The sequence below is a fragment of the Talpa europaea genome (genome assembly GCF_964194135.1).
Source record: "Talpa europaea genome assembly, chromosome: 16".
NCBI lineage: Eukaryota > Metazoa > Chordata > Mammalia > Eulipotyphla > Talpidae > Talpa > Talpa europaea.
In genome coordinates, this window is record NC_140084.1 from 45,030,684 (window position 1) to 45,054,991 (window position 24,308).

The 24,308-nt window shown below is 53.4% G+C and overlaps 2 protein-coding genes across 2 annotated transcripts in view; both read right to left on the reverse strand.

Moving 5' to 3' along the window:
* OPA3 (outer mitochondrial membrane lipid metabolism regulator OPA3) overlaps positions 1–18,827 on the reverse strand; it is a gene marked incomplete at both ends in the record, with an annotated part of 48,777 nt that extends 29,950 nt beyond the window's left edge. The window contains one exon of the mRNA XM_084256950.1: positions 18,686–18,827. Coding sequence (XP_084113076.1) covers positions 18,686–18,827 — 142 coding nt within the window. The remainder of the gene's footprint in view (positions 1–18,685) is intronic.
* A 4,182-nt stretch (positions 18,828–23,009) lies between these two features.
* GPR4 (G protein-coupled receptor 4) lies at positions 23,010–24,098 on the reverse strand (the record flags this gene model as incomplete). Its single annotated transcript, XM_084257604.1, has 1 exon — positions 23,010–24,098. One exon carries the CDS (start codon positions 24,096–24,098, stop codon positions 23,010–23,012), a length of 1,089 nt encoding a protein of 362 aa, XP_084113730.1.
* Between the last annotated feature and the right edge of the window lie 210 nt (positions 24,099–24,308).

Genomic DNA, 24,308 nt, shown 5'->3' on the forward strand with positions numbered 1-24,308 from the left:
GAATCCACGCCCACGAAGGGACAGGTTCACCTCTACTACAGACGCTGGAACATGGCTGTCTTGGTCACTGCTGTCCCCATCACTGCCCAGGACCCTGAGTGGAGGGAGGGTTTGGTAAATGAAAAAAATAAATGAATAAAACACCACAAATTAACTTTTGCTTATTAGCAAGCACTGGGCTATGGGATGCTCTCTTTTCCTCTTATCTGTATTAAACATTTTTTCTACAACAAACACAGATTGTTTCTATTTTAAAAAACAAGGTGGAAAAGTGAGTTGCATAGTCTTGGAACCACAGTTCTGATTCTAGGAATTTATCGCCTTGTCCAAGAAAGGAAGTATGGATTTATGAGAGCCAGATACCAGAGAGGCGGACCCCTGGCCCCCTCAGGCCTTGTCCATTTACAGGGGCTTCAACTCTAGGTCAGGGATCCACCCTGCATTAGCCACATAGGGGTGTACCCTGAGGAGCAGACCCACAGGACCAACAGGGTCCCCAAGGACAGGGGTTCAGGGATGACTTCTAGGGCAGGCGGCACGTGAGCAATGCAAGACACCATTTGGTGGCAAGCAAAGGTTTGACCGCCATGGACAGGTCACTCTGAGTAATTCTCAAGGGGGACGACGGTGCTTGGGAAGTCCATCAGGAGGTGTCTTAGCTGGGATGTGAGAGGCCCCTGGACCTTTCTCGAGGAGCTTCACAACTGCCGAGCAGGTAGTACCAGGTGGGAGAGCCCCCAGGAAAGTGGTCTTGCCCTCAGCCAGTGTATGGGGTCCAGGGGGTCCCAGCTGGAGGGGCCGGAACCTTTCTCAGGTACTGGCGCCCCACCTCACCCAGGGCCCCTGCACCCAGTCCACGTGCGTCTCTGCCTTCTGTGGTGTCCAAAGGGCTGCCCCGCCCTGTTGCCACATCATCCTGAGCCAAGAACTCAGGGGTGAGTATGGCGTGTGGAGGTGCAAGACGGAATCTTTTTTGGGGAGCCCACCCAAGTGAGGTGGGCTGGGTAGACAGCTTCAAGCGGCAGTTTCTAAACTGCAGGACTGGCCTAAGCTGCAGGGTGAATCCGGTGTGATGACCGGCACATCTTTCATGGAAAAACATTAAAAACATGGGTGTAATTCACACAAAAAAATTCTAGGTTGTAAACTACTCTCCAGCAGATCAGTGGTCCCCTGGGGTTGTGAGTGGTGGAGGAGCAGGATGATAAACAGCAGAGGATCCTTTGGGGTGATGGTTATGTCCGCTCTAGATTGTGGGGACCGTGTTACTGGGGCATGTGAGTCTATCAAAACGCATCAAGGGCCTTCCCTGGCGGCGCAGGCAGTTGAGCGCAGCGCTGTGAAGCTGTCGGCAGCCTCTGCAGTGCTGGTTCAATTCAGGCCGGCTGGCGAGGGTCCCACATGGCACAGCAGACCTTTCCTGTTGTGCCCACTGCTCTTCTCAGCAGTGTATTTCTTCAGTCTGCCTGTTCTGCTCCCTGCTCTGTCTCTGGTGAATCCTCTCACCTTCCTGCGAATCTGGCCTGTACCCCGATTTTTGTATAAATAAATAAATAAATCTTTAAAAAAAATGCATCAAGGGTCTCCCCAGTGGCACAGTGGTTGAGCGCTGGGTTGCGAAGCTGCCCGCAGCCTCTGCAGCGCCGGTTCGATCCCCGGCTGCTCCCCGGACACCAGAGGAGGGTCCCGCATGGCGCGCAGACCTCTCCTGCCGCCCGCTGCTCCCCTCAGCAGTGTCCTTCGGTCCTTCTGCCTGCTCTGCTCCCTGCTCTGGTCTAGTGAATTCTCTCACCCTCCCGCGCTTCTGACTGTACCCAGTGCTTGTATAAATAAATAAATAAACAAACAAACAAACAAATAAATAAATAATAAATCTTTAAATTAAAAAAAAAATGCATCAAGTTGAACACTTCGAATAATGCGCCGCTGCCCTCAATCATACCTCAATAAAGCCATAAAAAAAAGAACTGGAAGAGAATGAAACAGCACAGGGCAGACGAAGCCAGCCAGGAGGAGGAAGGGCCTCCACTGGGCAAAGGGACACAAGCAGGGAAGCAGAGGGGTCGAGAGCTGAGCTGAGGTCAGAGGGAGGGAACCCAAGGCACCCCACGTGGGAGCCCCACTTGCCAGCCCTGCCCTGCCCGGCTGAGCCACTTGTGGCCCCAGTGGAGGCGCTGGTGGTCCAAGTGGAGGTCTGGACCCAGGGCTGGAGCCTGGGGAGCACTGCAGCTCTGTACCCCTTCAATCTGGCGACCAGAGGTGCTGCTCAGCCAATAGGAAGGAATTTCTGGTCATCCCCAAGGACAGTAGAACGTCAGAAAATGACGAGCGCAGGAAACTCAACGGGAAGGACGTCGAGGCTCCAGGAAGGCATCCTCCCCGGCCCGACTCCCCCCATTTCCCTCCTAAACCTTCGCCTGGAGGACTGGGGAGTCACCCAGTGGCTGCCTCTGTCCAGGAATCTAAGTTAGAGGCCACAGGTTCCTTGGGTAAGTCACCTCCTATCTGTGGGCCTTACCCTCCTTGACGGCAAAGCGGACCTGACTGGAGAAGGTGCCAGCTCGGCAGGGAAGGGCGGGGGATCCGCTGTTCAGGGAGCATGAGCACGCAGATCCGCCAGCCCTTACCCAGAGCCCTCCCTGTCTGTCTGTTAGCAGGCACAGGCTGAGCTGAAGGCCCCAGGCTGTGGCATTCACCATAAATGGTGCAGGAACTTCGCTGTGTTTTCCTGAGCTACAGGCCTCCCCGACAGTCCTCCCAGCACCTGAGAGGCAACAGTTCTAAGCTGGGAAAGAGGAGCGCTCGCAGCAGTGAGGTTGGGAGTGGTGAGAAGACACTCCCCCACACTTCACCCAGGGGACTGGCAAGGCAGGAGGGAATGAGCTGGGGCCTCCCAACGCAGCGCTGGCTGGGTTCTGCTGGCAAGGGTCAGTTGGGATGCTGGGGTTTCCAAAATGAACCTCTAGTGTCCTACCATCCATGTCATGGGGGTCGTGGCTTCCTGACCCCACCCAGCCCCGAGCACGACGGCGATGTGTTCTTCAACATGTCACGGACAGCGGCTCCCCAGTGGGTCAGCAATGTGGCACTGTGCCCAAACACCCAGTTAAGAGTTGGGTCCTCCAGCCCTTAACATGACTGTGTTAGCCTCACTCTAAATTAAATCACTTTATACCTAGTTGACTTTGAAATGCATCAAAAACAAGATGGCTGGAGTTTGATCCCCGGCCAGGAAGCTAACCCCCCACATACGGAGCATCAGACCTCAGCTCTCTCACCCGCTGCTCCCCTCAGCAGTGTGTTTCAGTAGATCCACCTATTCTGCTTCCCACTCTGTCTCTGGTCTGTCCTCTCACCTCCCCACACCTCTGACCTGTACCCCAGTTCTTGTATGCTTAAATAAAAAAATCTTTAAAGCAAAACAAAAACGTGATGGACTGCCTGCCACTGCCAGACCCCCAACCCCACCCCTGCGGTCAACCCCACTGTGGTCTCTGACACCACTGTTGACAGCGGGCCCCTGAGTGGTGTCTCCTTTGAGCTGTTGCAGACAAAGTTCCAGGACAGTAGAAAATTTGGGGCTGTGAGCACTGGGGAGAAGGATTAGGTTATAAAGTCTCCTGACTCAGAATTACTGCAGGGCGGTGACATCACACACCAAAAAGGTACGGGCGGCAAAGCCATCTCTGGGGAGAAACTTGATGATGCAAATTTCATCGTGAAGCACACAGGTGCCAGTATCTAGTCCGTTGGCAAATGCTGGACCCAATACAAATGCTTCCCAGTTTGGGTGCCAAGATCAACTGGCTAGTTGGCAAGCAAGCGGTCTTTACCAAAGAAACACTGGTGTGAACATGGGATGCCAAGGAGGCTCTGGGTCCAGGAACGGCAAGAGTATCCAGATCACCACAGAAAGGCCTCTCCAGTGGCGCAGCAGGTTGAGCACCGCGCTGTGAAGCTGTCCGCAGCCTCTGCAACACGGGTTCGACTCCCAGCCGGCCAGGGAGCAACCCACATGGCGCAGCAGACCTCTCCTGTCTCGCCTGCTGCTCCCCTCAGCAGTGTACTTCAGTCTGCCTTTCTCCTCCCCACTGTCTCTGGTGAACCCTCTCACCCTCCAGCTCTTGTGTAAAAATAAATGAATCTTAAGGGGAAAAAAAAGATCACCACAGCTGACTGTGGGCAAATCTAACATGTTTAACTTGTGCTTCATCTTAACCTCCAGAACATTCCTTGTGTAGCTCGGGGTACACCCCTTCACCTCCGTCCCATCATCTTCATGCTCTCCCTGCAGTTCTCTGGGCTCCACACTTTCCTCACCCTGTCTAAGTCTAGCTGGACCGTAGAGTTAAGTTTATGATTATGAAATTAAAATTCAACAACAACAAAATCAAGATAGGCTGACGGATGGACAGAAGGATGGACCAATGGAAGAAAATGGGGTAACGGAAAATGCCGGCGGGAGACTCTCCAAAGTGGGCATGTGGGTGTTCACTGTAACATTCTTTCAGCACTGACTTTCCATCCTAGACCACAGTCTGATTTGTCCGCGACCTCTCGGAAAAGGCCTAGGGCAGGCGAATGCCGTTGGGACTTACTAGAGGCCACTCGGGGCCGTGAGCTGGTACTATGCCAGGGCTGAACTGGCTCCTTCGCCTCGGCTGAGATGCCTGCAGCTATCAGAGCTTGAAAAAAGCAGCCAGTAGAGCTAAAGACTGGTAGCTTCATACAGCAACCGGTCTAGGGAGGCCGCTGGGTGGTCTGGGGGCCGCTGAGGGGTGGACGTGTGTTAGGCCGGCCAGACTGTGGGCAAGGGACACCGGCTGGAGGGTTTGAAGCCCGACCTTGACCATCTGACTCTGCCTGGTTACTGTGGAGTGTTCTCGCACCGCGTGTCATCAGACTGGTATTTGAATAAAATAAGATAATGCGTCAAAACACAAAATTCTTTCCACGTTGCTGCATATCTTTGAAAATATTTGCAATAAAGTGTTGAGGGAGGAAATGCCTTTCTCCTTAAAAGAGCAGGAGAATTTTCTCCTTCCTAGAGGTGAACCCTGGAGAGGCAGAGGACGCCAGGCGGGACAGGGCTGCCTGTGGAGGCTGTGGAGAGGGGCTCTGCAGAGCGGTGGGCTGACTGGCGGTCTTGGCCTCGGCCAGCCGGGTGCCCAGTACAGGGGGGAAAATCCCCGGATGGATGCCAAATTGGGTGCAGTGGACACAGACCATTTCTGGGGCGTCCCTGCCCCAGATGCAGAAGGCCCGCCTGCCAGCTAACCAGTCCTCCCCAAAGGGCGAGATCATGCAAGACACACTGAGAGTGTCTCAGATTAAAGGAGACACGACAGCAAATGCAAAAAGGGGACTGGCGAAGACCCTGGGACAGACACGGGGCGCTGGTGCAAAAGCTGGGGGCAGCGGAGTGGGGTGAGGGGCTGGGGTGGCTCCTGTTCAGAGTCTACAAGACACTCCCTCTGGGGTGGCAGCGCAAAGCAGGCAGGGGGTTCTCTGCCGCTTCACCCTTTTCCTGTGAATGTAAACTGACTGTGAGGACAGGGTGCTGCCAGCAACCCCCCCCCCCACCAACCACTGCTCCTGAAGGCTGCACTAGTGCCCTGAGAGGACGGCCCCCGCCTATTAGGCCCACAGCTCTGTTTATAATAACAAGAAAGGCAGGAAAGACCTTCAGGACACCCTAGTCTCACCAGTGAGTTCTTGTCAGCAGCAGAGATAAAGGTAGAAGTTGTTTTAGGGGGTCTCCCTGGTGGTGCAAGGGGCTTAGTCTCAGTACTACGAAGCTATCAGCAGCCACTATAGCACAAGTTCTATCCCCGGCCAGGGAGCTGACCCACATGGTGCAGCAGACCTCTCCTGTCTCCCCGCTGCGCCACTTAGCAGTGTATTTCAGCCGATCTGCCTGTTCTGCTCCCCACTCTGTCTCTGGGGAGAGACACCCCGCACCTCTGGCCTACAGCCCAGTTCTTATATGGATAAATAAATCTTCTTAAAAATTTAAATATTGCCAAGGATGTGGAGCACTGGAACCCGCTGGAAAACCCTTTGGTAGTCTGTTATAAAATTAAATATACCTTTACCACTTAACCCAGAAATTTTACTCCTCTGTATTGACCGAGAGAAATGGAAACATATGTCTATGTGAAGGCTTGGACAAGAATCTTTACAGAAATGTTACCAATAATAACCAAAAAACCTAGATACGCAGATGGCCACGGCTGAGAAAGGACAAGGCGTGGCGTGCCCGTACACCGCAGTGGAAGAACCAAACACAGGCTGAAAGTAATAAAAGAATGAGCTCCTGGATACGCAGCAACACGGAAAGGCCTCAAACACCTCCTAGGGGCCAAAGTAGACATAAAATTCATCCTCTACAAGTCCCTCTACAAGAAGAGTGACCGAGGTGACACAGGGCACCAGGCCGGGCCGCCACTTCTGCGGTGGCGGAAACTCTGTGCACCCAGATGTTGACACAGGCATGTGCATTTCTCAACACCCACTAGAGATACATGATAGATCTGCAAGATCTGCATGTCGCCCTGCGCTGATAGCGCACTTGATTAACAAACATGCAAAAACCCAAATGCTGCTAACTAAGCAGGAGGAGGCGGGTGGCTTGCTTTCTTACACTCTGTTGCCTTGGGGAACGTGCTTCTCTGAGATAATTCCCCACTCATAAAATCAGGACAATCATATAAACTCCCTAATAAGGTGGTTCACATCATGTGTTCAGGTCACACGGGGCATCATTTAAGAAATCATCACGCAGAGTAAACACCGCTTCAGCCTGTCCCTGTTTGCCCTTCCTGGGTGTGCTCCAGCCGGCTGAAAGCAGGCCTGGGGGCGGCTCCAGGTGCTACCCGACCTGTGGTATCTGTGGGGGACACCCAGCAAGCAGGATGGGGCTCCCCACCTTCTGCTCCTGCCTTCAGAGAGCAGTGACCACAGTAAACCCGTCACCAGAAGGGGACAAGACTGGTTCTGTGGGCCACAGAGCATCTCCCCTGCTCTGGCGGAGGAATCCCAGTTCAGTAGGACCCCACCCCTCAGACTGACCAATCAGAGCTCTGCATTCCAGGGCCACATGACTGCTCAGGGAAGGAGCTGTGACCCCAGCTGGACAAGCCCCCCACACACACCGCAAGTGCACCCTGCTGATGTGGGTGGAACCACAGGGAAGAATGACCCGTCTGTGTGGGCGCTGGAGACACTGGGCAGGTACCTGCCTTAAAAGTGAGCCCCAAGACAGCAGGGCTTTATGTCTATTTTGTTGACTCCTGCGTTAGTCAGAGCCGCTGGAACGGTTCCTGGCACTCTCTGAGTGAGCGAGCGACACAGCCCTCAATGGACTGAAGCACGTCCTTGGCCCAGAAAACAGCCCCACCGCCACCCCTGCCCAGGCCTGGAGGGACCAGCTCCATGTAGCACACACCATATTTGGATCTAAGAGGCACAAGGGAAGCAGTTATCAGAGAGACAGAGTTTAGGGGCTCTAGAGTGGGGGGTCTAGGTTCAAATCCTGACTCTGCTACTTATTTACTGTGTGACCTGGGGCAAGTTTCTCAACCTCTCTGCATCTCCATTTTCCCTTTTTCAAAATGGGGACTGTCATCCCTGGCCTGCAGGGATGTGGCTGCTTCAAGGCCAGTGCAGGAGGTGACAGGTGACTTTGAATGGGAGACACGGCATGGATGGGGGCGGGGCCGATCACTATGGGTGTCAATGGAGACAAACAATCCTGTTTGAATTCTACCTCTCAGGGCCTGTGTGTCCCCAGGCAGGTTACCAAACAGTTCTGCTCACTTCCTTCACCTGCTCCTGATGCTAATCTACCCCTCACTAACACAATAGCCTCAGTAAGTGTGACAATCTTTTTACACAGTTGGGTGAAGTCAAGGCCCCACTGCACTTATTAATAAGTAACTATCGTATTTGTTATAGCTTTTAGATCTTGCACCCAGTGTAAGTCTTTATTTGTCCATACTTTTAGAGTTGACTAATTTTAAACATTTAATTTTTAAATAACTAATATTTAATATTACCCAAGATGTGATGTTTTTATTTCAAACAATCCACATTAAACTTTTACTCTGTCATAACTTCTATAACTTTTTTTAAAAAAATTTATTTATTTATGCCTACAAGAACTGGGGTACAGGCCAGAGGTTGAGAGGATTCACCAGAGACAGAGTGGGGAGCAGAACAGGCGGATGGACTGAAATACACTGCTGAGGGGAGCAGCGGGCGAGTCAGGAGAGGTCTGCTGCGCCATGTGGGTCAGCTCCCTGGCCGGGGATCGAACTCGTGCTGCAGTGGCTGTGGACAGCTTCATAGTCCTGAGACTTAACCCCTTGCGCCACCAGGGAGGCCCCTTGCCATAATTTTCTACGACTAAAGAAAGTCCTGTTGAAATGTTACTATTTTACTATTTTAAATGGACACCACTATCCGTTCAAGTAGAAACAACCCGAATTGTTAGTAGGGTATGTTTTATTTAAATTTTTTCTAGTTCTCCCCCCACACAAAGGGGAGGGTGAGGCGTGGGGATTCCGCTTTCCTAAGCACTTAGAGACACACTCGGCGGGGCGGGACCGACCGCAGAGAGGAGCTGGCGTCAGCACCCGAGTCCCGGTGCCTCTGTCCCCAGGGAGCTGGAGCAGCCGCTGAAAGGCTGACACGGGCGCCCTCTCCTGGCCGCTCCGCACATCGCGGCTCTGCCAGAGAGACGGGTATCCTCGGGCCTGCCTAGCGATCCCCCTCTCGCAGATTCCTTTCGCGGCTCCTACTGAGGAGCCCCGGGCTGCAGGTTTCAGCGCAAGAACCAGCAAATTCCCCAACTGCCTCCGCATATGAAGGGTGGGGGACACCGCAAGCAGCGGCGCCGGCCACTGGGCTCACTGGATTCGGATCTCGGGCTTTAGGATTGGTCTCTGCAGCGGTGACAGGTCACAAAGCACAGCGGGATCTGACTCACAGGCGGCTGCGCCAAGAGTTTCCAAATGCATTTCACAATGTATAAGAAAATATTTTTAGAGAAAACAAATAGTTGGATGGGGCCATAAATATACAAAATAAAAGTTTTGTTTTAAAAATATTCATCTTGGGCCTCCCCTGGTGGCGCAGTGGTTGAGCACTGGGCTGCGAAGCTGCCCGCAGCCTCTGCAGCACCGGGTCCATCCCGGGCTGCTCCCCGGCCACCGGAGGAGGGTCCCACATGGCGCGCAGACCTCTCCTGCCGCCCGCTGCTCCCCTCAGCAGTGTGCTTCGGTCCTTCTGCCTGCTCTGCTCCCTGCTCTGGCTCTGGTGAATTCTCTCACCCTCCCGCGCTTCTGACTGTACCCAGTGCATGTATAAATAAATAAATGAATCTTTAAAATGAATAAATAAATAAAAATATTCATCTTGGGGCCTCCTTGGTGGCGCAAGGGATTAAGCACAGCACTATGAAGCTCTCTGCAGCCTCTCCTGTTCCATCTCCAGCCACCCACATGGCGCAGCAGACCTCTCCTGTCTTGCCCGCTGCACCTCTCAGCAGTGTATTTCCGTAGATTTGCCTGTTCTGCTCCCCACTCTGTCTCTGGTGAATTCTCTCACCCCACCCCACACCTCTGGCCAGTTCTTGTGTGCATAAATAAATATTTTTTAAATAAAAAAATAAAAATATTCATCTCATTCCTTCTTAGTTTTGTGTTTGTAAATGCACTTAGCACATCCACAGTATTGCATGTCAGCACTATATATAAGTGCTAAATAGCACGCACACACACAGGGCAGAATATTTAAAATGTTTCTCTAACAGGAAAACATAATAAAAACTCTTTGGAGTCCCCAGGAGCAGCCTGTCTATCATGCAGCATTAGTGATGTGGTGCTCTGGAGATTATAAATAGACTCCAGGGAAGTGATTTTCAAATGTCTGCGCACATGAGAATTCTCTCTGGAGTGTGTCAAAAATAAAAATGCCCGGCCCTTCCCCAGAAAGATCTCATCAGCACCAGCCTGTGTACCCCAGGGCAGCTGAGGGGAGCATACCTCGCAGCTCACTCTTCTCTCTTCGGATGTGCTTTTGGGGTACCCACTCTCTGGATAGCTGTGCTTAATCTGAAGTTGCTTTAGTCCTTCACCTGAACTCTGAGCATTCACGGCTACCTTGGCCGTCTCTGGAAGTTCTATTTGGTTCTTTTTCCAACTCTGGTCAAAGGACTCACGTTTTCATGCCCCTGCCATTTTATCCTTGTCACATACAAATGCAGGGTCCCATTATCCAGAGGCTGAAGTACTGATGCCTCCACACAACAGGTGACCCCCACAGGAGACCAGGAAGGACTCCCTGAGAGGGAGTGCACTAGAAGCTTCAGCCTTAAGATGACGATGATAAAAATAACACTGACTGGCACTTCCACATGGTCCAGACATTTCCATAGCACTTTGGGGGTCAGAGGCCATTTCGTGCTTTCTGAATATTAACACATGGAATCAATGTAACAGTCCGATGCACAGACCACAAAACTGAGGCCCACAGAAGTGACATAACAGCCTGGGGTCACACAGAAAGTAGCAGACCTGGGGTTCACCGGCCAGCGGCCCAGCTTCAGGCCAGGCTCTTGAACAGTGGGCCGCACTGAGCTTGGAATATATACCACACGGTCCTCGTGCCTGCCACAGAGCCCCTGTCAAACCTGTGAGGCAAGGACTCTGCCATACAGGGGAGGAAATAGGCCTCAAAAGGCACCGGACCTGCCAGGCCACACCCCAGGTCAAGGGGGAGCAGAGGTGTGGGAGCAGACAGCTGTTATCTGGAAACAGAGTCTGCACCTCTGTGCGATGCCCACAGGTAATATCAGATGCCACGCATGCCAGTCGTCTGCACTACCAACCAGACACGTGCTCTGCGCCAGGCCCCGAGAGCCGCCGGCTCCTGCCTCTTCACAGGAATCCCGGGCGTGGAGTTCTAGCACAAACCTCATTTGATAGCTACGGAAACAGAGAAGCCAAGCTGCTTGTCCAAAGTCACACAGCTGGGCCTCCCCTGGTGGCGCAGCGGTTGAGCACTGGGCTGCAAAGCTGCCCGCTGCCTCTGCAGTGCCGGTTCAATCCCCGGCCGCCAGGCGAGGGTCCCACATGACGCACAGACCTTTCCTGCCGCGCCCGCTGCTCCCCTCAGCAGTGTATTTTGTCGGTCTGCCTGTTCTGTTCCCTGCTCTGGCTCTGGCGAATCCTCTCACCCTCCCGCGCTTCTGACTGTACCCAGTGCTTGTATAAATAAATAAATCAATAAATCCTTAAAAAAAAAAAAAGTCACACAGCTAAGTAATGGCACCAAGCTGTCAATCCCAGGGTGTGTACACTGTGGCCACTGCCTTTGGGGACCCTCCTGCCCTGTCATACTTCCTTGGTCTGTCCAGGGCCCCCTCAACAGCAGCGAGGCAGAAATGCCTCCACTCCAGGCCTGGCCCTCAGATGCTCTCCAGCTCCTAGGTCTTCCCTCCTGGAAATCTGGCTTTGGGGGGCCCTAAGTGGCCATGGGGAAACTGAGCTCCCCCACCGGGGAGTCAGGGTGAGCTGGGGTGAAGTAGGCAGCCTGAGGGCCAGCGCAGGCAGGGACTTCAGGTGAGTTGAAGAGGCTTCTGAGATAAGGCCAGAGAAATCCAGGAGGCTAATGAGGACAGTACATTTTAAGAGACCTTGGACAGGGGCCGTGAAAGACTAAGGTAAGGGCTGGGAAGCTGGGCACAGCTGCCCAGGGAAGTCCAGCCACTGGGAGAGAGCCGAGGCGGTCACGCGGAGGATCACGGGACTTCAGCACAGAGGAGAAAGGTTTACACACACGCTGGCCGAGGGCCCATGACGGCGTCCCCGCCCCTCCCTGGCATCGCCGCCTGGATGTCTCTTTTCCTTTTCCTCTACATAAATAAACTTCATCTTTACTCTCTAAATAAAGATTCGCTTCTCTCCACTTACTTATCTGAGGATCCGTCTACGAATTCCCTTTGGCAGCTTCGAGGGACAGGAATCTGCGTGATCGGGGTTTACATTCCTGTCTTTTGCCGCCAGAGCCGGCTGAGAGCAACGCGGCTGTCAGCACCGCAGCAGCAGCAGCAGCAGCGCGCCCCTCGGGCCTGGACAGGAGAGGGGCAGCCCCCATGTCCCCCAGCTGGGTCCCCAGCAACTCTGACCCCAACCCCATGAGCGGACTGCCCAGTCAGACTGGCCGAAGCTGCAACTGCAACCCCCACAGGGCTAAGGGCCTGCCTGAGAACATCAGGGTGCCACGCAGGCCACGGCTCCCCGACAGCAGCCACCAAGGCAGTGGCTTCAGACAACACAGAGGTGTTATCCACAGTTCTTGGAGTCCAACGCTGGTCTCCCGGGCTGAGGTCAAGGTGTCAGCAGAGCGGGGAGCCGGTCTGGGGGCTCAAGGGGGCAACCTGCTTGCTGGCCTTTCCTGGCTTCGAGAGACCACCAGCATGGCTTGGTTCGTGGCGCCGCCTCCATCTTCAAGGCCAAATCGTCCCCTTTCCTATCTCTTTCACTTATAAGCGCCGCCGTGATAATACTGTCCACTCCCCCAACCCCTGTCACCCAGGACAGTCTTCCTAAGCCCCCGAAATTTGATTTGATCACATCTGTAAAGTAAAGGTGGCTCTTTCAGCAGATTCCTGGGATTAGCAGTGGGCCTCTCTGGGGCTGTGGCTCTGCCTACTGTGAGTGGAAACTAGAAAAAAGGCCAGCACACTCCAAAGGAACAAGCAGAAATTAAGTGGAATCTTCCCACTACCTGGAGACATCCCGCAGCTCCCGGGCAGCTCCACAGGGCACTTGGCAAGAGTGGTCCCACCTGCCTGCACCACCGCAGCCCCCCCCACTCTTGTATTTATTTTCTACCCCGAAATCTTTGTTTAAAGAGATTTCGACCTCCCTAACCGCAGCATCACTGATGGATGCTACTGGCATTCACCATTCGACCTCAGGCAGACAAGCCAGCCACTCCAGCTCCCCTGCTGAGACCAAAGCCCTGGGCACTTGCCCTGGGGATTCTGAGCACAAGCAGGGCAGAGTGAAGCCCGTTCACTCCACCACCTAAGAGCATCTCCACACGCTGTGTCTCCAGTGAGTTCCTGCTCCTTTCTGTGCAGCCTGCCCCTCCTCCAGTTGGCCAGGTCACACCCAAGCCAGGAAATCCTGCCAGCTCTACCTCAAACAAATCCGGGACTTATTCATTACTAGGGGAAGAGGATGGGATCCGTGGCTACCACCTGAACCCAGGGATCCAAGGTATATCACAAATGCCGGAAGAGACACAGGGACCCCTGAAGAGATATCCTCAGGACACCCCCCCCCCCTTGCTGTGTTCCTGCCCAGGGAGTGAATCTAATCAGAGGGAGCCATCAGAGCTGCAGCTGGTGGGACTCTCTAGGGGACCACCTGGCTCAGCCTCTTCAGAATGCCAGTGTCATGCAGATCAAGGAAGGAACAGATACTGTGATACAGCAGGGGCAGCAGACATTTTCCGTAAAGTGCTACAGAGTAAATACTTTAAATTTGTGGGCCATACAAATCCAATTCTGTGGCCACAGGCAACATGCAAACAAACGAGTGTGGCAGTGTCCCAATAAAACTTTATTTACAAAGCCAGGCAGCGGGGGCCATATTGCCTTGGTTTGATGGCCGATTAAAGGGTATTAGGGGCCTCCCTGGTGGCCTAGGTGTTAAGTCTCAGCATTATCATCTGTATGGCCAGGAAGCTGACCCACATGGCACAGCAGACCTCTACTGTCTCACCCGATGCCCCCCTCAGCATTTTATTTGGGTAGATCCTCCTGTTCTGCTCCCCACTCTGTCTCTGGTGAATCTTCTCACCCACTATACCTCTGGCCTGTACCCCAGTCCTTGTATGCACAAATAAATCTTCTTAAAAAAAGAAATTATAAAAAAAAAAAGATGATGATGATGATGATACAGTATAAAGGACATTTAGAGGACAAATTTGGGGAAGGCAGAACATGAGCTGCATATTATATAACATTGTTATCAATGCTTTTTTTATCGATGGTGCCTGTCTCTGCGTTGAACAGAATGCTTCTGTTCTTGGGAGATGCGGGGATAACATATCTGGGGGTGAAGTGTTATGTCCACAACTTACTTTCAAATTGTTCTGGGAAGAAAAGGGAGTGTCTCTACATCTACAGATACGTATATGAGAAGGCAAAGCAAACCTGATGAACCAGGCAGGGAGGGCTCTGTAGCTGCCTACTCGTGTACAATTTCAACTTTCAGAGGATTTCACATTAAAAAATTTTAACCAAAAACACCTTCGTTTCAGTCTACAAAGAACAAACTGTTCTTTTCCCAAGATAATCATGATTAACTTACAAAAATGGGCACTTAGGCAGCATTTTCATTTCCCATTCATGGCAAACAGCTTCCTTCAGGAAATGCAAATGTTAAAAGGTTAAAAAAAAAATTGTCTATTTTGTTGTCATTACAAGAAGAGACAGAACGGAGCCGCAGTCGCATCAGCCCATTCACACGGCAGAGCCTTCTCCTCCAGGAACCAGCCTCGTTGGATGACTTCCCTTCAGCCAAATCTGATCTGAGTGATTCTTCCTTCTGACATGATTCCGAACTCGGTGACACCTTTCAGTACCGTCCTGGCAAAGTCACCAAATGCCAGAGCACGCCCCTAGTTCCTCTGCCAGTCATTATCACAGGAGTCTGATAAAGCTCAGGTCCTGTCCCCTGCCCGGTCCGGGCCCTCCAGCGAGTCCACCCACCCAGTGTAAAGGAGGCTCCCGCAGCAGCCCACAGGCCCCGCGCCACCCGCCCGCGGCCTCCATGCAGTCTCTGCTCAGTCACATGGGTCTCCTCGGTGGCTGCCAAACATGTCAGGCTCTCTCTCACCTCACATGCAGAAAGCTCACCCCCCAATAAGTGCTTGCCTCCTCCTCTCCTTGTATTTTCAGTGAGATCTCCCTAATAATCCTATCTCAGCTTACAACTGGCCTCCAGATACTCCCTCAGCCCCCCTGATGTTCTGCCAGAGCTGTCGCTGCTATCTAACATACTTCATTTTTTACTTTATTTTGCTTGTCTGACTTTCTACACACACACCCCTAAGGATGTGAGGTCCTTTTGTTAGGGGGAAAAGGATGTCCCAAAGCAAATTCCATATAGGCTTTGTGGACTCCACCCCCACCCCAGGTCAAAGCCAAAGACACTGGGAACTCCAAATCCCATCACCACCAAAGGGAAGGTGGCTGGGACCTGAGGGTGGGGTTAAGCAGCCAGGTGGATACAAAAGGCAGACACGTGGGCTTTGGGGGCTCTCCATTTTGGCTCTCCACCAGCTCGCAGCGTCCGGCCAGCTCGGAGAGTGACTTTGGCTTTCCAGGTCGTCAGATCGGGTAGGACGCATTAAAGACTTTATTTCCCTATTTTCTCCCTGAGTTGTACATTTTCCTTATTTCCTTTTCTCTTGTAAATAAACCTTTTATTAACCCTTTTGTGTGTGTCTGTAGTGGAGTATTAATAAGTCCCTTTAAAGCGCGAGGGTGAGGACCCACAGCCAGGAACCCGTTTAATATCAGGGTTGCTCTATAACACTTTCTTCTGTGCTGTATCCACAACTTCTACACAACTGCCAGGCACAGACTTCACATGTCATGTCCATTTCCTCCTCGCACCAACACAGTTAAGCATCACTTACGGGCCAAGTACATACACGGTGTACACACGAAGTGGGAATAAACAGCGTCTGTTAATATCTGGGGAGGATTTCACGGGGAGACCTGTGAGGTGCTCAGCACACTGCCTGGCACAGTAAAGCTGCTGTTAGTGCCCGCTGCACAGACAGGAAAGGAAGCTCAGAGGGGCTAAGTGACCGCCCCAAGGCCATGGGGCTGGGGACTTGTCTGTAAGACTCAAGAAGCCACACTCCACTGGGCCTCCCTGGTGGCGCAAGGGGTTAACACGCAACCTATGAAGCAATCCACAGCCTCTGCAGCACGAGTTCCATCCCGAACTGCAGCATGAGTTCAATCCCGGCCAGGGAGCAATCCGTATGGCGCAGCAGACCTCTCCTGTCTTGCCCGCTGCTCCCCTCCACAGTGTATTTCAGTCAGTCTCCCTGTTCTGCTCCCCACTCTGTCTCTGGTGAATCCTCTCCCCCACACACACACCTCTGCTCTGTACCCCAGTTCTGTATGCATAAATAAATAAATCTTTAAAAAAAAAAAGCAGGGCCTCCCCGATGGCACAGCAGTTGAGCGCTGGGTTGAGAGGCTGCCAGCGGCTTCTGCAGCGCCGGTTCGATCCCCGGCTGCTCCCTGGCCACCAGAGGAGGGTCCCACATGGCGCGCAGACCTCTCCTGCCGCCCGCTGCTCCCCTCAGCAGTGTACTTCGTCAGTCTGCCTGTTCTGCTCCCTGCTCTGGCTCTGGTGAATTCTCTCGCCCTCCCGCGCTTCTGACTGTACCCAGTGCTTGTATAAATAAATAATTCTTAAAAAAAAAAAAAAAGAAAAAGCAGCAGCAGCAGCCACGCTCTACACCATATCAGTGTTCGGGAGAAAGGTAGAAGCAGAGACAGGCTCTGGGAACCCACAGTCCAGGACTTATGTCTAACCTCCTTGTCTCACCTAAGCAGTTCTGCTCTCAAACCTCATTTTTCTTTTCTATAAACTCAGGAAAGTAATATCCCCTCCCCGACACGGTTGTAAAACAGAGGGCCAGTTGCAGCAGAGGCAGGGTCTTAGATTTCTAGGCTGCCAGGCCGGGCCTGGCCACAACTGGGCAGAGCATGTCCAGTGGCTCCCACATGAAGAGGGCACGGCTCTCATGTGGAAGGCCTCCCCAACTCCATCACACTCCCTGGGAGGGAGGGAGCACGCTGTGTGTCTCCCTGAAGTGGAAATATGGAGAACAAAGACCCTAGTTCATCCCCTTCCCCACCTCCACATCAGGCTAAGCCTTCCACTGGGCAGATGGTAACCACACTCTAGTCCACCAGGCTCCTGTGAACCCACCGCCCATGGCAATGAAGTTGAGTATAGAGAACCTGGGCAGCCACCTAAGCACTGGGACCATAGCACTGGCTTGGCCCACGAGAGCACACGGACCACAAAAGTGTTCAGGACCTGAAACTCTCCTTCTTTACACCTACAAGTGCCGACCAGTAAGCTTGCCTCCCCGACCAGTAAGCTTGCCTCCCCGCTTGCCTCCCCGCTCACGGCAGGAAGTGGCTTAAATAAATGACTTGACTAGTCATAGAAAGGAAAAAAAAACCAGAGAGGGTCAAAGGATAGCTGCTATGAAAGCACTTTGCATTCGAACAGCTGCAGCTCTGGCAGAGGCCCCACCAAACACCAAAAGGCCAAGAATCTGCGACCCTGGAAAGCAAACTTTAAGCACCCAAACTTATAAGGAAAAAAGTTGTGTTCACCTTGATTTGGCCCTCGCATATGCTTCTCTCCCTCAATATCATCCCTGTCTCTGTCGGTTTGTGAGGCTCCCTCACCCTTCAGCTCCTAGTCCTGAGGTTACCTCTGCCAGGAAGCCCTCCCTGAACCCCACACCAGGTCAGGCTTTCAGTGGACTCCCCATCCCAGCTCTGCAAACTCCGGATCATCACTCTGGCAGGATGGGTCTGTCCCCTCTGAACTGTGAGTTCCCTGAGGGCACAGACTGGGCCTGGCTTGGTCCCTGCTGGTTCACCAGCACTGCCCAGAACAAGGTCAAGCACAGAGCAGCAGCTCAGAAAATACTAGCTAAACAAAATAGTAGATGGATGGAGAGATGGACGGGGTTCCCAGACCCAGCAAATGATGTTAAATGTCCTTATTCTAAGCTCGCACAGACCTACAGCAAAAACAGCTCATCTTATTTATTTAATTTATTTTTTAAAAACAGCTCATCTTTTGAGTTTCCTGTGTCCTTCAGGACTGAGCTCGGGCGGCCTTCCTGACCCGGGTCCAGGGGTGAGGCAGGCAGGACCTCCACTCTGACTATTCTGGGTTAAAAATGCCCGGTCATATGTCTGGTCAAAACGGCCTGAATAAATGACCTAATAATGTGTGTGTGTGAGTGGATTAGTGAATGGATGAATGTCCAGTTAAAATTTAACTCGTTAAAATTACCCCTTTGCCAGATTCCCAGACTGTGTCCTGATCCCAGACTTCGCCCGAGTCACGCCCCTAAGTCAGGCCTATTTCCCGGAGTGAAACTGGGGCAAACCGACACCCTAAACAGATGATATACAAGGACCTCCCGTCTCCTGGGACAGGAGGGAAACTGAGGCCAGCGGTGGCGTCTCGAAAGCAAAGCCACCCACGCAAAGTCTGCCTATGGACCCCTTCTGGTCCTCGCAGTCCTGGAAAACCCCGCCCACATTGCGCCTGTCCCTCAATTTATAGGCTCAGCGAGACGTCAATCTCTACGCGCTCTTTTCCTTATTGGCTGATATTCTCAACTCGGGCGCCGGCGCCCTACCCCGCCCCTTACTCACGCCCGATCTCACCATTGGGCCATCCACATGCCCCTCTCCCAGGAACCCTCCTTATTGGCTGCAGGCCTTGGCCGGTTCGGGCCTTGATTGGTCGAAAACAAGGTCCCCTCAGCAACCACCTGAGAGGGGTTGGAAGGAGGAAAGGTTGGAGGGACGTGGGGTCAGACTCACGCTGAGCCGGCGGGAGGCAGATATAGGTCTTGAAGAACTCGCTGCGGCGGGCGGCTTCCTTAATGCGGTTGGCAAGAGGCTTGCTGACCTGCCGGATGCCCAGGTATAGCAGCTTCGCCATAGGGAACGCGCCCACCACCATCTTGGCGGTCGCACGGGGGCACGCGCAACCTTGCTGACTGGGCGGGGCGCCGCCGAAGCTCCCTCCTCCCCCGACTGCCCGTCGCCTTGCGTGCGTGCGTGCGTGCGTACGTGCGTCCGCTGGGGCGGGGAAACTGTCGGGGCGCCCCTGACGTCACCGCGTCGACGCTGGCGCCTGGTCGCCCGTTTGCCAAATATGCAAATTATGGCGGAAGTGAGGCGGTCAGAGGGCGGAGCCGTTAAACGTCTGCTGGGGGACGGTGAATGGGTTCCCACGCCTGCCCCGGCTGATGTCACCGGCCCCTCCGTGACGTCACGTACCTAGTTGGCTGCTCCACCCATAAGAGGCTCTTAATTAGTCCTAATTAGGACAAATAAATCCCAAATACACTTCCCCCGCAGGTTAGAGCTTTGTAGTCACACAGGCCTGGTTGGGATCCCAGCAGCATTTACGTGCTGTGTGATATTAGCCAAGTGACGTAACTTCTCTGGTCACCAATATGTCCACCTACAAAATGGGACTCATAATAGCACCTACTATGAGGCATGTTGTGAGCTCGCATGCGAGTCTTGAATGTGAAACTGTGAATGAACCTTGTTCCGTGCTTAGAATGATGCCCGTCACATAGTAAACACTCAATTAAACAGTCCATTACTACATAGGGTATTAGCATGTTTATTGCTAACTCCAACATGAGGGTGCACGTCCCCTCCAGAAGCAGCTAATTCCAAGTAAATGACAAAGAAACGGGACGGGCTGGCACAAGTTCCCTCAGCCAGCAAACACTGATCAGGCAGCATTTTAGCTAATAAAACTATACCCGTTCTCAAGCAGCCACAATTCCACCACTAGGGGTTGAGGGTCCCCAGGGAGCTGGCTCCCGAAGCAGTTTAAGGACACATCCCAGACTGTCCTCCTTTACCCAGCAGGGAGCAAAATCATATAAACAAAGTCCGGAAAGGGTTGAGAGAAATTCCTGGGTGGTGGAGTGCTGATGGGGAGAAAAGGAGAAGGGGAGACAATAGAGCAGAGGAGTGTTGTGGAGGAGGAAACAGATGCAGGGGACAGTCTGGGGACCCAAGCCTTCCCCCCCACATCCACTCCGACTCCCTGAGCATCCTCTCTCAAGTCCTGGGCACAGAGGGACCTCCGTTTCTCCACCATAATAGTAATGGCACTGGCATGCTTGAACCCAGATACTCTCCATGACTAAGGATGCTAAGACTCCATAACAACAATCCTTTCTCACTGCGGCTACCTGTGTTCAATCCCTGGCCAGGGAGCTGGCCCACATATGGCACAGCAGACCTCTCCTGTCTCCCCCACTGCAGTGTATTTCAGTAGATCTGCCTGTTCTGCTCCCCATTCTGTCTCAGGTGAATCCTCTCTCTCTCTCTCTCTCTCTCTCTCTCTCTCTCTCTCTCACACACACACACACACACACACACACCCCACACACACACACACAATCTCTGGCCTATACCTCAGTTCTTCTATACAATAAATAAATAAAATCTTTGAAAAACAAAAAGCAAAACAACCCTTCCCAGCATCCCTTTGGGACTGAAGATGTGAGGGAGGAAGGAGCCTGGTGCCTTTCCAGGTCCATCATTTACTTGTGACCACCCCTCTCCCCACTGTACAGACTGACCATGGGTGAAAAGGATTCATCCAGAGTTCTAGAGATAATCAGTATGGAGCCGAGGCCGAGATTTCTTGAGTCCTAACCTGGACTCTTCTCCTAATCCTGGGGGTTGTTAGTTTGGAGCCCAAGGACCTACTACAGGTTGGGGGTTGGGGGGAAGCTGCTGAGTTCCCCTATGATTATTTAGCAAACTTCAAACAACATGACTTATTTTCTATAGAATTCACTGTTGTTTCTTTAGCTCCTTGAACAGTGCCTGGAACACAGTAGGTGCTCAATAAATATTTATTGACTGACCGGGGATGAACTTTTGATGGAGAGGTAGTGTGCAGGCTTTGCTCTGATTCCCTGAGGGGGCTGATTCAAAAAGGGCCTGCTCCCCTACTTCTCCATCACTGTAGCTTTATGGTGGTGAGACAGGGAAGGGAAATTCCTAGAATTCCTAGATCTCAGGTGTCCCTCTTACCTTTCCCCCAACACCAAAACCCCAACTTCCTGTATCTCGATAACCACATCCCTATCCTGCAAAACTATTCTTATTACGTTCTTTTTTTTTTTTCTTATTCCCCTTCTCCCTCCTCTTCCTTTCTCAGAAGGGTTTCCAGGAACTCTTCTGGGAACTTCGGGGGTAAGGGTGTGTCTGTGTGTTCTGGGAACTTCGGGGGCAAGGGTGTGTGTGTGTGTGTGTGTGTGTGTGTGTGTGTGTGTGTGTAGGGATCCTCATTAGCAAAGCTTGGAGTCTGTTAGACACTCCAGGGAGGAAATGAGGGAGGTGGCCTACCAGAAGGAGTGAGGTCTGTCCAGAACTGGCACTTCCTCCTACTCTCAAGCCTGCTTATGGAAAGATGGCCCTTCCTGGTGACCCTGAGGCTCCGGGGATGGAGGGGGACACCATTTGCCAGGGCAGGCTGCCTTGGCCACGTGGGCGTGGGAACGGAGGCAGACATGGGGAGGGAAGAGGGAGTCCAGGATGGCCCCAGTGCTGACTCACCGGCCGTGTGACCCTGACCCAGTCCCTTGGCCTCTCTGGTGACCCCCTGGAATAGGGCCTGGGATCATTCCCGAGGTCCTTCCAGTTTAGGCCCCCTGGTCACCCTTTTCCCAGGATGGGCAAGGGGCCCATGTTACACAACTCCAAAGGCCCTTGTGCTTCTTCTATCATAACATCCCTTCCAGATAAATCCCCAAACTGCCCACCTCTCTCTCAGGTCCAGCTGCCTGACTGTCCCCCAGCTGGACCACCGCAGTGGTTTCCTCACTGGGCTCCCAACTTCTGCTCTTACTCCCCATGTTCTGATCCCCACTCAGCAGCCATCACTCAGGGTTCATTGAGCCAAATCACAACCCTCTGCTAAGAACACCTCCTTACTCCCATTTATCTCAACACTAAAGGCAGAGTCCTCATCTCAGTTACACAGCCTCACCCCCTTCTCATCTCCCATCCCTCTGCCCACCCCCAGGCACTCTCTTACCCCAGGGCCTCTGCACTTGCTGTTCCTTCTGTCTTTCTCCTGACCCCCACAGTGCTGATCCCCTCACCTCCTCAGATGCCACCTCCTCGGTAAGCCCCCCTGCCCTGACCGTATCTAGATCAGACTCCACGTCACTCTCTGTCCCTCCTCGATTGGCTTTATTTTCCTGATGCATAAGTGTAATATTGATTATGCTTATCAATTCCAAACATTGTATTTTTTATTTACTCACTTACTGAGAGGTTCCTGAGGGTGGGGCCTGAGATGACTTGGCCACAACCCTTGTTTTTTGAGCTGGTCCCCAAGCTCTGGTCACACAAGGTCTGGGAGAGAGTAGGTATAAATCAAAGGCTGCTGAGTGAATGAAGACCCTCCTCTTGTCCCAAGGCCCCTTCCCAAGCCTGCCCTGCTCACTGCTCCTCCTGCCAGTCTGCCCGACGCCCTTCCCTTGAGCTCTGACATCCTCCGTTCTGACCTGGACAATGCTGTTTATTGAAAACTCAGAATTGCTCTCGTGTGCTTTCTCAGCCCTTGCATGATCAAGGGCAAAAATGATCACGCTACCCTCTGAATTTCTCCTTCCACCTTCCCCTCGAATCAGATTTTCACCTCCTCACTGGAAATAACCTTAACTTTTTTCTTCTTGTCGATACCTTGGAAACCAAATGACTTCATTTGCTGGTCACCTCCACCAGGAAGCCCTCCCTGACTCCCAGGCTGAGCTAGATGCCCTCATGGGTTCCCCCAACTCCTGGGCTCCCCTGTGAGAGATTTGCTCATTCTGGATCATCACTGTCTGGGTCTAGCTCCTTCTCCTCCAAAGGAGTAGGAACCCGTGAGGTTAGAGCTGTCATTTGTCACCACTATGTCACTACCACCACCCAGCACAGGACCAGTCACAGCTGAACTGGATTGTTAGGGGGTCACGGTCGAGGATGATGGCTGACCAACAACCACACACCATCCTCATGGTTGTCTTGTTTCTATTCTTATGAATATTAACATGGTCTTATTTATACACAATTTACATACACCAGACCAGGAGTGGTGGGGTAGAGCGGGGGTTCACTGTGCGGGTGGCAGCATCTTCAGCTGCACCTGGTCCCCCTGGGCGGGAGGGGCCGCCACCCAGGCGGCCGCCACAGCCTTGGCCACGCTGTTCCTCTTGGAAGTGAGCGGTGTCTCCAGGGTGAGGGAGGCGTTGGCCATCTCCTGGGGCTTGTCACTGGCCAGGAAGCGGAGGAGGTTGTGCAGGGCCTTGGCCACGTCGCTGCGCGCGCCCTCGTTCACAAGACAGTAGAGGATGGGGTCCGCCACGCAGTTGAGGCTGGTGAAGGCCAGCGAGCTGTGGTAGGCTGAGAAGACCCGCTCCTCGAAGCCACAGTCCCAGGGCCGGCCCAGGTAGACGGCGCTGCGCCAGAGCAGGAGCACATGGTACGGAGCGAAGCAGACCAGCACGATGGCGATGAGGCTGAGGGCCAGCCGCTTGATCTTGGCCTTCTCCTGGCGCTCGGTGGACACGCTGCCGCGCACGGCGCGCAGGATGCCGCGGTAGGACAGCAGCATGAGCGCCCAGGGGAAGAGGAAGCCCACGAAGACCCGGTAGAGGTTCATCCAGGCCACCCAGCCCTCCATGGGGAACTTCTCGAAGCAGAAGGTGTGGTTGTAGCGGTCCCGGAAGAGCTCGTCGTGGAACAGGGGAGCCGAGTTAGCGCCCAGCTCCGTGGCCCAAACCACCGAGCTCACGGCCACGGCGGTCTTGACGCGGCGCAGGCGGGCGAAGCGCATTGGGTGGGCCACGGCCAGGTAGCGGTCCACCGAGATGCAGCACAGGAAGGCGATGCTGATGTAGATGTTGGTGTAGAAGACGAAGCCGAAGAGCTTGCAGGCGCCGGGGCCGTGCGCCCAGTTGTCGTGGTGCAGGAAGTAGCCGGCCCACAGGGGCAGCGCGCAGATGTACAGCAGGTCCGCCACGCTCAGGTTCATCAGGTACACGCCCAGCTCGTTGCGCTGCCGCACCTGGCGGTAGGCGGCCCACAGCGCCAGGCAGTTGGCGGGCAGCCCCACGCCGATGACGAAGATGTAGAGGGAGGGCGGGAAGAGGTGGTCCACCCGAGAGTCCACGTGACAGCCCTCCCACGTGCGGTTGCCCATCCTCGGCATCTGGGCCTCGGAGGCTCTTCCCCTGGCCCACGGGGGCTGTGGGGCCGCAGGGCGCGGGAAGCCATCGGCCCCTGAGCCCCCAAGGGGGCGCTCAGGGGAACATGGTAGGAGGCGGTTGCAGAGCAGAGGTGACACTGACCTTGAGGCTGGGCGGGGAAGGGCAGAGCTCCAGAGGGGAGAGCTGGAGGAGGAATAAAGTTA